Source organism: Beta vulgaris, chromosome 1 (genome assembly GCF_026745355.1).
Source record: "Beta vulgaris subsp. vulgaris cultivar EL10 chromosome 1, EL10.2, whole genome shotgun sequence".
Lineage (NCBI taxonomy): Eukaryota > Viridiplantae > Streptophyta > Magnoliopsida > Caryophyllales > Amaranthaceae > Beta > Beta vulgaris.
Window position 1 is genome coordinate 52,279,589 of NC_079202.1, and position 13,225 is coordinate 52,292,813.

At 33.1% G+C, this 13,225-nt stretch overlaps 1 protein-coding gene across 1 annotated transcript; it reads right to left on the reverse strand.

Annotated features, from left to right (window-relative positions):
• Positions 1–1,989, reverse strand: LOC104905425 (AT-hook motif nuclear-localized protein 22). The gene has a single exon (XM_010693971.4). The coding sequence runs from the start codon at positions 1,158–1,160 to the stop codon at positions 156–158; it is 1,005 nt and encodes a 334-aa protein (XP_010692273.1). The 5' UTR covers positions 1,161–1,989; the 3' UTR covers positions 1–155.
• Positions 1,990–13,225: the final 11,236 nt, after the last annotated feature.

Below are 13,225 nucleotides of genomic sequence, written 5' to 3' on the forward strand. Positions count from 1 at the left end.
TAGAAAAAAAAAGAGAGGGAATTGATTAAGAAAGCAGAAGATGATGATGATGAGAAGGATAAACTTTCTCTTGCAAATTTCTTCAAACAAAAGAAAAAACATTCATTTATAATCCATCCAAGATTCCAAGTAGTAAAATGTACTAGGTGATTTGATCAATAAGGAGTTCGATTAGGAGTACCCCAAAAAGCTTCAGGTGGTAAAGAATTCAACAAGTTTGGAGGTAACCCTTGTAGTAATCCTCCAGATCCTGAACCTGATCCTCCTCCTGATCCATTAGTACCCGGATCTATTACTTGTCCGGGTACTCCTCCAGGTGGCGGTGATCCTAAGGCACCGCCACCTGAAGTTACTCCTGGCATCGGGGCCCCAGGTCCCTCTTGATCTTCATCAAGAGGTAACCTTTCATAGGCCGCGTTCCCAAAGGACGCGGCCATAACAACTACAGGCCCCGATGCCAAAAGGGGTCCTACAACCCCGCCTCCTACGACCTGGCCTTGGCCTCCCGCTAGATAAATGGTGAGGCCAGAGGCTGCAGGGGGCGCAGGAGGCGGTAAAAAGGACCCTGATAGCGAAAGTATTTCAAACCTTCCATGTAGGGTTACTACCGCCCCTGGAGCACCAGGTTGACGAAGAGTAACATTTGCAACTGTTCCTGTACCATTCAAGATACAAACCCCTCTTTGTCTACGCCGTGCAAAGTTTGTTATGCTTTCCATTATATCACATCCATTTGCTACTTCCATCACATGAGATCTAAGTGCATTAGCACTATCCCTTGTGATAATGATAGGTGGCTTTGGTTTGTTCTTCGATCCAGCTGGCCGACCTCTAGGCCTTCTTTGGATCTCTCTATCACCACCATCTCCGCTTCCTCTTTCGCCGCCTTCGTCTTTGCTGTCAGCTGCACCTGACTCATCTCTTTCTCTCTTCAGACTTGATTTTAGATCGCTGCTACTTCCACTTTGCTCAGCTTCTGAGCTATTATGATGTTGCTGTTGTTGTAGCTGAAGATGTTGTTGTTGTTGTTGCTGTTGTTGTTGTTGTTGTTGCTGATGTTGTTGCTGAAAGTGGTGAAACTGATGATGAGGGTTAAGATGAAGATTATTAGAATGAAAAGGAGGTGGTAGAGGTCTTCCATGAGCTGTTACTTGATCCATTTTTCGAAGCTCGAAATCAATTTCTTCTTCACGTATTATTCTTTGGAATTGATCATGAATGAATCTTCATATTGTTCGCTGTTAATTAGATACAATTATTTTGGTTTTTGAGTTAATAGGATCTTTAGTTTAGTTTTGGTGAACTCACGTAAGTTTTGCTAGCTAGCTAAAGAAAGAACTGAGGTTTTAGGTTGATATTGAGTTTCTCTCTCTTTTGTTTTTGTTGGTGAGGGTTTGGGAGAGAGAAAGAGGAAAGAGGTTGAAGATTGGGTTTGGAAATAAAAGAGGGAATAATAATAACTAATAAGAGAGTTTTTTTTTTTTTTTTTTTTTTTGGTGGGGGTAAGAAAAGGGGGGGAAATTATGAGAGGTGGGTTAGGGTTAGGTCTTAATTTTTTTTTCTTTTGCTTTTTAAGGTTAAGGAGACAGAGTGGTTAGAAGATGGGTTTTGAGATTTTGTGTAAGAGAAGGGGAGAAAGGCAGCATGCGCATTGGGGTATGAGAATGGGGAGAAATTATGAGCTGTTGAAGGATTTTCATTATTTGTGTTCTACCTATAAATACAATAGCGTTTATGTGGGTCAATAACAAGTCGATAATAGGTGGCTCAGTATAATAGAAGAGTAATAATTAGTATTTATAGAAATTAAACCATACGTAGATGTTTTATTATCATCATATTTTTCACATTTTACAAAATTATTGGACTATATATATATAGTTAGGATTTCGTATTGGCTTCTGTAGTACTCTTTTAAAGATCATGTACAACAGAGCTCTTATCCCTTATAAACTCTTTAAAGTTGAACAGATCCTCAAACATATTTGGCTACCTTATGATATTTTTTCTAGATATGTGATTAGTAAAAACAATGCTATTGATATTGCATACAATAACTTATTTATTAGAATTATATATTAAGATCGTAATGGAAAGACTTTTTTTTTTTATAGAGATTGTAATGGGAATACTTAATGCATTTACAAGGTTGCTAATGATAATGGATGTATAGGGTTGTTATTCATAATTTGAATATGCGATGTGTCACACGTGAGGTATGCTATAACTTTACAGGAGCTTGCAACTCTATATATACAATTGTATATTTTCGAGGGGATTTATTTATGATATTTGTATATATGGCAATTTTATAGTTTTTATGAAATGATATGTTAGGGCATTATACAAGTTTTATTGAGAAAATGAACAAATTCTTTAAATTTATATTAACCTTTTTTATCACATAAGTTTGAAATTTTGTCCTAAAATCATGAGCTTTTGAAAGGGTAACATAAGACATGATTATTATGTGATATTGAAATTTTGATATTCATTTATGCAAGAGTACAATATATACTCAATTGAATCTATGAATTAATTGAATTTTGTTATACTCCCTCCATTTCCTAAAGATCTTCCCTCTTTCCGTTTAAGGGTGTTTCCAAAAGATCTTCCCTCTTTTGCTTTATTCCTTATTTGGCAAAACAAATTTCCCTATTTACCCTCTCATGTCACTATCATATGGTCCACCATTACATTATTAATCCAATTTTACTTCCTTCTCTCTCCTACTTTAACCCCTTTTATTTGTTTATTTATCTTAACACCTTTCTCTCTCCTACTTTACTCACACCATGCCCCACACAACTTGATTTTTCTTGGTATCTGTAGGAACAGTAAGTGGGAAGATCTTTAGAAAACGGAGGGAGTATGATTGAAATTTGAATTATTTATATGTAAATGAATTTTTGAACATGCTATTTGACTGTTAGAAAAAGTCAATTATGTGATTTTTTTTTTTTGGTTCAAAAAAAAGTATTTATTACTCCCACCGTTTCTTTTTAATTGTTAAACTTACACTTTTCACACATGTCAATGCAAAACTTTGAGGATATACTCCCTCCGTTTCCTAAAGATCTTCCTTGTTACTATTCCTACAGATACCAAGGAGGATCCATTTGTGTGGGGTGTGGGGTGGGTAAAGTAGGACTGTAGGAGAGAGGAAGGGGTTAAGATAAATAAACAAATAAAAAGGGGTTTAAGTAGGAGAGAGAAAGGGAGTAAATTGAATTAATAATGTAATGGTAGACCATATGATAGGGACATGAGAGAGTAAAAAGAGAAAAAAAATCCAAATAAGGAATAAAGTAAAAGAGAAAAGATCTTTTGGAAACGCACTTAAATGAAAAGAGGGAAGATCTCTAGGAAATGGAGAGAGTATGTCTCTAATTTTGTATTTGTAAAAATTATAAAAAGTACACATACTTATAAAATACAAGCTAAGACGAATCTAACAAGATGCCACATAATTATGTTTTTATTCACATATAAATCACAAACGAGGGTCAAAGTGCAATTTATGAATAGTGTAAAATGTCAGTGATGTAACAATTAAAAAGAGACGAGGTGCTATATCTATACAAATATATTAAAAGGCGTACATAAACAACAAACTGTGCCACATGGAAATTCCGTAATATAGGGGTTTGATCCCGAGACTTCAAGTATATATACTAAAGGTTTAAGCACTAAACTAAGTTATATTTAGTGTTATTATCATAAAATATTATATTAATAAATAAATTTTTTCTTACCCGGGACATAACCCGGACCTAATAATTAGTTACCCAATAAAAACAAACACTAATAATTATGTAATTAATTAAACAATGTGCCCCTCAACCCTCTATGGAATGGGTCCCTCCCACATACTCCAAAATTGTCCCTATCTTGATATTTGTTGAATGATTGTTGGATTGTTGACCCATATTATATTACTTTGACAACCCTTTTCTTCTTTTGAATTCTTTTGATTTTATGTGTTATTAGTTAATTTGGATTATAATTAATCACATTTAAATTATTCTTTTTAATTGCAAATTAATTAAATAAAAATTATTGCCTTTTTCCCCTCCTAATTGGTCTATTGTATGGAACCATTTTAAGTACTCAACTCAGTAAAAATATTTTCCAATATCTCAACAATCCATCCTCTGCCTTTCAACTAGTAAAAACTCTTCACACGAATGATACAAGAGAATGACCAGAGTAAAACCTATATAAATCTGATGCCTAATATATAGCAACTACCTCACATCCCCAAAGAAATTTTTTCCTTTTCACTCTTCGTTATAGGTCTTGTTAATCAATGAGCTTGTGTCTTACATGAGCTACTTAGAGCAACAATATACATCATATAACACTTAGTAAGTTCCCAAGATTTGCACCACACATATACTTTGAGCTATGTAACAAATTAAACTCTCTTGTGTGCTAGTTTAATTTTAATCTCGTGATTTTAGGACTTGTTGTGCATGGTCGACAATTATCAGGTCTTCCTATTAAAATATAAGATCAACATCGCATATAATTTCTAATATAGATTCTATTTAATCTGATCGACCTATAAAGTTACATCTATCCAATAGATACACTAGCTACTCACTTCTTACTGACTATTAAAATATAAATGTTGTTGAATTAATTTCACCGTCTATCGAATCCTATTAACTCTAGGCATTCTCGTGCTGAATAGATCGATTTTTTTCTCTCTTCAATTGAGAGCATATACATAAAATAGGCGTCGTTACAAGCTAATAAAGGTTTATATAAGCATTTTTTCAATAGAACGATATATGTTTCCTAAATTCCCTCAAAAAAATAATAAATAAGTTTCCTAAATGATCAAAACACACATGAGTGGAGCTCTTACAAGAAGATGACCTTATCTAGAAAAGATATAGTCCAAACTCATTGAAAACAATAAAACAGAAAGGATAGGCGTTACTTCATACATTTCCAGATTTAGAGGGGAAACTTGTGCACTTTTTATTTTCCTTTTTGTTGGGGTGGTGATAAATTAGAACAAAATATTGACGTTTCACAGTGAGATGTTAAAATGATATTTCAACACAAAAAGATAATTTTTTTTTTTATACCAAAGCTAAGTCAAAGTAGTATCAAAATAGAATAAGGGTTTGTTCTTTTCGGCATAAAACAGCTGAACTGAACTGTACTGAACTGAACTTAACTTAACTGAAAATGAGCTGGGGAGAACAGACCCTAAGTATTTTGGTACCAACTCTATTTTGGTATTAATTTTCAATTTGATACCGAGATTATATTTTGGTACTAATACTTTGACTTGATTTTAATATCAAATTTTTTTATCTTTTTGTATGAGATATTATTTTAACATCTTACCATGAAACGCCTATACCACCTAAATTAGATGGGTGATGAAGTTGTATTGCAGAAAGAGGGTAATGCATGTGAGGGAAGAAAGAGGATGGATGGGTGGATGGGTGGGCGTGTGATCATGGGAAATTGGAGCAAAGGACTCGTCTTTGGGTCTGGACAGAGTCAGGGCGTGTCTTATGGGGGTCTCTCTTAATTATGTGCGGCCTTTAAGGGTCCCACAATCAACACAATCAGCATATCATATGCTCACCACGTGTCTCTTTTCCCTAAGACACTTCCAGATTATATTGATCGTATTCGTATGGCCCTATCGCCAACTAGGGAATGTTGTCGCTATCAGATCTTCACTTTGGGTAAATTAAAAGATTGAGGTAGTACTAGTACTACCATGGTCAAAGATTTGTTTTTAAAGATAGGGAAAAAAAACTGAATTAGAGTAAAATATGGTGAGACGAAAGGAGTAGAAAAAATTATAGTTAGTTGATATCATTCGAGAAAAATGAGAGTAGGAATGTTAATGGGATGAATGAAATAGAATCCTGGCCACATCCTCGCTCTAGGTTTGGTGGGGATCAAGCGGAAATGAGATTGACAATGAAAACTTGACATAGGTGATAAAGTGGGGTTGGATTTTAGGTTGTATTCGGTTCAATCCCCCGCCCCCATCCCATCCCATTTCATCGATCTCCATCACGTTTTTATATTAAATAAAGAATAGTTCTTATTTATTTTGAATTACATAATTACATGTTGAGTGTTGTGTAAATTGAACCCTATTAGAATGTCTTTAGTTTTTGTCTAAAATGTATAATGTACTACTTTTGTACCATCTTATTTTATTTTCTTAAGGCGGGTATTAGATAGTGATGTGCATGGTGGGAATTAGGTGGCTATATATATCCAGGCAGGTGGTGGGGTAGAGATGATTTTACATAAATTTCTCATCGGGGCATAGATGGGGATGGATTTCAGACCTATGGTAGGGAAGGAGATGAGGATGGGAATGAAAATATTAGGTGAAGTTGGAAAAGGGAAAGGTAATATCCGCTCTCTCGCCTCATCGATATCCCAAATTGGGAAAGATGAATTTGAACATTTGGCCGAGACTTGATACCATATACAAGTTATCTTTCCTCAAATTAAACTCTTAACAAGCATATAGGAAAAAGGAATAATATTAAAATAAAACATGTTTTAATTTAAGTGTTAACTAATATTATCTTCGACTATTCCACAAAATAATTTTATCTTATATGTTTTCTTAAATTAAAAATCACTATGTCGCATAAATAATATTATCATATTATATTGAAAATACTCATATACATTGTATTTAACATTATAAATATTTTATTTTTAGAATAACAAAGAGGAAAAGTAATTTAAAAATAAAATTGATGGTCAAACATCAAAATATAACCTAAAATTTTTGCAAAAAGTTGAATAGCTTTCACTTTATGCCACGTAGATGGACAGCATTTATGTATAGGATTCAGGTGGTACGTGGTACTCCCTCCGTCCCATAATATAGTGCCTATTTCATTTTTGGTGGTCAAATTTTAAAATCTTTGACCGAATATTCTCATTTGTATATATAAAAAAACATATTCATGTAGGATCTTGTTAGATTCGTCTCAATGTGTAGTTTCATAATATCAACTTTTTATATTTTTTATTAATAAGGAATTGAAGAAATTAAAGGTCAAAGTTACGTTTTGAAGACCGTGAAAAAAGAAACAAGCACTATATTATGGGACGGAGGGAGTATTAGTTACAAAAAACAGTGAGGTTATTTATTACCCATGCACGTGCTTTAAGGATAGGGTAAAGTACTTGCAAAAAAAAAAAAATAGGGTAAAGTAAGTTAAAGCGCTGCGCATTAAACAGTATCACGCCCTTTCTTAGCTGTTTACGTTGCGTTTTGATCGCAGCATGGACGGGTCTGTCTGATCACTGATTCGCTGATGCATTGCATTTGCAATCTTTTTCACCTCGTCAATGTCTGTTATTACACGCTGCTTTACAAGCAAATACATCCAATGATGTTTTTCTTACTAATTTCTTTCTTCCATATACTTCCTTTGTTTTATATTACTCGATACACTTATCAATTCACGAATTTTTAGATAATTTTTGAAAAAGAGAGTTAGTAAAGAGTAAAAAGAAAACGGACACATGTGAGAGGAGAGAGATAAAGAGAGTTTATTGCCCAAAAAAAAGTATAGCAAGTAATATAAAACTTCCCACAATAGAAAGTGTAGCGAGTATTGTAAAATGGAGGAAATAATGTGTTATTGTGAAGTATTTTGTTTGGAACATATATAAGGAGCTATATCATGTTATAGCCTAGTGGTATGAACATTACTTTCGATCTCAATAATCGTGGGATCGAGTCTCACTTCATGCAAGGAGAAATTCTCAATTTTCCCTGGCCTCTACTTGCAATCCTCAATTTTCCCCTATTTACAAGAGACTTCATAACACCTTATTAAAAAAAATGTAAAAAGATTTTTTAAAAAAGTAAGTCTCCGTATAGGGCTGACAAAAACTGATCCAACCTGATAACTCGACCTGAAATTGACCTGAAAATTTCAGGTCTGGGTTGAGATTTTCGACCTGAAAAAAAAAAAATGGGTCGACCCAACCCGACCTGAAAATATAATGGGTTAGGTTCAGGTTGACCTTTTCAACCTGAAAATAACCCGAAATGACCTGATTTAAAAATAACTTATATTATGTTAGGTTAGCCTTTAGCCGCTTAAGTTATAATATTGGGCCAAGCCCAACTCACTTCAACCTGAAAATTCCGGCTTTGAATGTTGAAATTTAAATATATTACTTGTACATTAGCTTTTTGAATTAAGTTGACAGTTTTTTGATCATTGGGTATTTAGATTTTTATTTCAGGTCATTTTGGGTCGGTTTCGGGTCAACCCGAAAAATATAAGGTCGGGTTTGGGTTGAGATTTTCAACCTGAAATATAAATCAGGTCGGGTTTGGGTCAGGGGTAAGTAACTTGAAATACAAATCAGGTCAACCTGAAACTGACCCAACCCGACCTGATTGCCAGCTGTATCTCCGTAAAACTAGATATAAATCTACTTCATGTCTCATAATAATAAACCAGTGTGGAACTGTCCTATATTAGATTTACAATTAATAAGTCTTTCGCTAGTTCATTATATATACACTATAACAAAAATCTCTTTAAGTGACTAACAAAATTTTGGTTAGTGAAATAGTTCATTCTTTTCAATTTATTTTTGCTTATTATAACTTATTAGACCTTATCTAAATTTATTAAACTATCGTATTAGTGGATGTGTGCCAACCGTTATTTTTGTTTAAATCTGCTGAACTAAACTTAATTATTTGTACTAATTGCTACTTAGACCGTATTCATAATTATCAGAACTTATTCGTACTTGCTTATCTAAACTTACTTGATTTTTTTATAAAGACTGCAAATAAGATGAAAAAATACACCCAAATGCATGTGTTATTTGTGACCGAAGGAGACTAATGGACGCTGTATATAATTATATATCGATACATAATTTTTTATTGTTGATAATTTATATATACGTGAACAAAGGACAATTACTTCAAATATTATTTTTTCGTTATTTCAGTTCGTCACTTTATTATTAGTAAGATCATAATATTGTCTATCCATAACCTTGGATATCATCCAAGCCTTATATCTAGTCTATACAAATATATTAAAAGGCGTGCGAAAACAAGAAACTATGTCACGTGGCGCTCTCCATAGAGAGTTTTAGTTCATGTAATTCATGTACAATAAAAAAAATAAGAAATTGCATAGTATAGGATCTGATCCCAAGACCTCAAATGCATATACTAAAGTTCTAACCACTAAGCTAAGTTGTATTTAATGTTATTATCATAAAATATTACATTAATGAATGAATTTTTTTCTTACCCGAAGCATAACACGGGCTTAATAACTGGTTAGTATGTTAAATGTTGTGGTCTAGTACAAGTCTTTTTTGTGCGTTGTATATTTAGAGTACTTTCATATGGGAATTTTCTCTCAAGATTTTGAGGAAATTATAGCATCAATGATTTTCAACTACAACCATCATATAATAAAAAGTCTCACTACTATATTTTGAAATTTCAAAATGTATATTAACCTATACAAATTCATATTGCATAATACATTAGCTCATAAAGGTAATAAAATTACAAAGAACTAGCAAATGTTTTCCATTGATTCTCCTACTACTCCACATCAATATTTTCTTAAAGAGTATAATAATCAATAATGAGACAAACAATCGTTTTCAAGAAAGCAGTCAACGCCTCAACGGTGCATCTCATACATCTTTCCGCTAGCCTATAGTTGCTGAAATTCATGCCACATTTTATTTTTCATTATTGCTCTTTTTTAATTATACTTAGCTTTATCCTGTCAAAAGAAATTATAATTATACTTAACTTTATGCTTCTGAGTTAATGTCCCATGGTGGTGCCGTTGTGGAGTATTTCTATGATTCTTACGCCTACAATCTAGTACCCACATACATGCCACATTTTTCTTTTCATCACACATTTTTCTTTTCATCATTATATACAAAAGTTACCATTTTTCTCCCTAACCCGGTTCACCGGAGCTCTGCTCCGACTACATCCGAGTTCGACCAGAGTCGCACATCTGACTTTGGTTGGTAAGTCTCCCAACAAAAGTTTGGGCATACAGTGAGGCTCGAACTCGAGACCTTCCTGAAGCGACATCAATCTGCTTACCACTTGAGTCAACTCTTGTTGGTACATGTTAGAGGACCAACTCAACCAAAAGTTTAAGCTCGTGGTTGAGGCTCCGTGAATAGATTTGTACTCTATACATCACGCCCCCTCACGCAAGAGCCCTTTGCGCTTGAAGTGTGGATACAACACTAGCCTCCCTCATACCTAGTGCTAAATATTCAACTGAGAAAGGAAGGATGGATGAGATTCGGATCCATGACGACGTTTTTTGTCATGCTGGCAATTGATACCATGTCAAATGACCAACTCAACCAAAAGTTTAAGTGATGGTTGGAGTACCAACAATAGGTTTATACTCTATGACAAAAAGGTCACGGGTTCGAATTAATCTCATCCACCTCCTTTCTCATTGGAATATTCAGCGCCAGGTATGAGGGAGACCTGCGCTGCATCCACACTTCAAGCCCAATGAATAAATTTATACTCTATTAGTACAAAAGCTACAATATGGTAATATATTTGACAAACGAAATATGTTAATTTTTGTTTATTTAGGGTTTAGGCCACATTTTTTTATATGTCTTTTCTGACCTCTCACTTGAATCACTTTATATAAACAGATAAGAAACTATTGTTAATATGTTTCGAATTAGATACAACTAAGTATATAATAGTAATTGTCAATTACACATTTATATTAAGGTACTCACTTCTTTGTTTCTTAGTTTCTTTGATCAAACGCATTGTAACAAGTTCAACTTTAAGGTGCCACCATACTTGATTGTAACAATTGATTTTTGTCAAATTGGAGAGGCAAACAAGTATATAATGTATTTTGTCCAGCTAATTTATCAAGTGAGATATGTTTATCTTGAATTTATACTACAAGAAGTATATTTAAAAAGTACGAGTACATGTCATCTACTTTAATTGATAATGTCTTACCAAAGACATGAGATTAAATCTTATCTAATTGAGATTTCATACATAAATGCTCAAATCCAAGACTGTTTGCTTCTTATCACATGTTTCAAATATCAATCTGATGATGTATTATTAATTTATTAGTTTTTGAAACTAATTAATTATATATTAACTAGTGTGAGCTATCTTTGGGAGTGAAAAGTCTAAAGCCACTATTTTAAACCTTATAGTGTTATACGCTCACAGCCAAATTCCTATCACAACCTCTTTTCATATACCTGATACCCCCTCATATCCGTAACCATTAGCGTCAATGTGATGTTATCAAGCCTTCGTAACAGACTAACAGTACAAGTATTATCACTATGTACTAACTACAACATTATGTGATCTTTTGCTATATTATATACTACCTACATTTTATATTATTTACAACAATTCGACATAAAATGTAAGTAGAAAATCTCTAATCGTCGCAAATAATATGAAACGGAGGAAGTAACTTATAAATGATTCTATCACACGATCTGACGATTAGATTAGGCCTTTAGATAAACAAATAAATACATAGACAAATATTATCCCTAATAAAAAGGTATACATAATCCATGAAGTTTAAAACTTACACACGGATATTACAAAGTCAAGCAACATACATGTTAAAGTCAATAATTAGTCCGAAAATATTTTGTCAGACAGTCTGACACAAGACCGAGACCTATGTACGATAACCCTAGAAAGTAACCATTGATGATGAAAAGAGACACCAATATCTTTAACTTGGAGTTGATTATTGCCGACAAATGACAATACATGCAACTAATGCGTGGATACGTTATAGCTTATTATTGATACTGATTTTTGCTTTTTCAGAAAAAAACTCAAGTTTCCTCCATCTGAAATTTGAGAAAATACTCTCTTTAACACTAGCTTCACATATGGTTATTTCTCAATATGAAAAAATAAATAAATAAAAATAACTAAAAGAGGGAGGGGGTATATATGGAGAGAACTAGCAGCATAATTTTAGATGGAACTAATCTAGTTTGTGATATATAGCTATAAGTTCACATAAGTTTTGGTGATTTTAGCTGAGAATTTTATGGAGAGAACTAGCAGCATAGTTGTTGAAACTAAATTGCAACTCTGTTGGAACTTTTTTATAGAAAGTTTCCATTAATCTTCACTTAATTTAACTTCTTTTTTTTTGTTTAGTTAGTAATGGTCCGGCTACTGTCTCATACAAAAAGTTGTATAAAAGTATTACTTTGATAATATTTTCACTTCTCTCTCATTATAAGGATTCTGATCTCTTAAATATTACACTAGTTTTTTTTTATGCACGCTATTTTAGGCATAATTATTACTCAATAGTACCAAAAAACGAAAGTCCGTATCTAATTTCACCTCTATTTTGCGAATAAGAAAGATTGATATACTTACAAATAGTATTTAAAAGTACATTAATAAATAAGAATACGTAATGAAATTGCATTTCTAACTAATGTTTTTTGTCAAAACTCTAAACAACTTCATGAACCATGACAAAAAGAGAGAAATAATACATTTCTTTTTCTCTCTCTTCAATTCTTAGCTTCTCTCCCAATTCCCAAACCCATCTCTCAACTTTACGCAATTCTTTTTCCCTCTTTATTTAATTGAAATAATGCAGTTGTCACTTTTTCTCTCATTTTCATCATCTTTGTCAATTTCTCCCAAATCAAACCACACACTCGATTCTCATTTTTAGCTAAACATCTAGATCTCAATCTTCGCTTCTGCGGACTTCGAAGAGAAGCATTGAGTTTCTCAGTGAGTTCTAGCCGAGTTTAGCTCCCAAGTCGTCGAGTTCACTTTCATGAGACATTCGATTGTGATAGTGTCATCATTGGAGCTGAGTTTGGCTATCATGGTGATGCTCTTCATGTCGTCGATAAGGTATTTTTTAAATATCGAGTTGATGGGCTTAAATTCGATTATAGGGATAAATTTTTGATAGATTTTAATATATGGGTTGAAGTATTTTTTCTCTCAATTATTTTTAATATCTGGGCACAAAAACATGTCGTGTTGAAGTATTTTGTCTCAATTTTTGAAAAAGTTGGGCACAAATTTGTAGATGTTTTGACGAAAATTTGATTTTATTTCCTGTCATTTATGATGTAATTTTAATTAGAATCTCAACTATATTTGAATGAAATTTTAAAT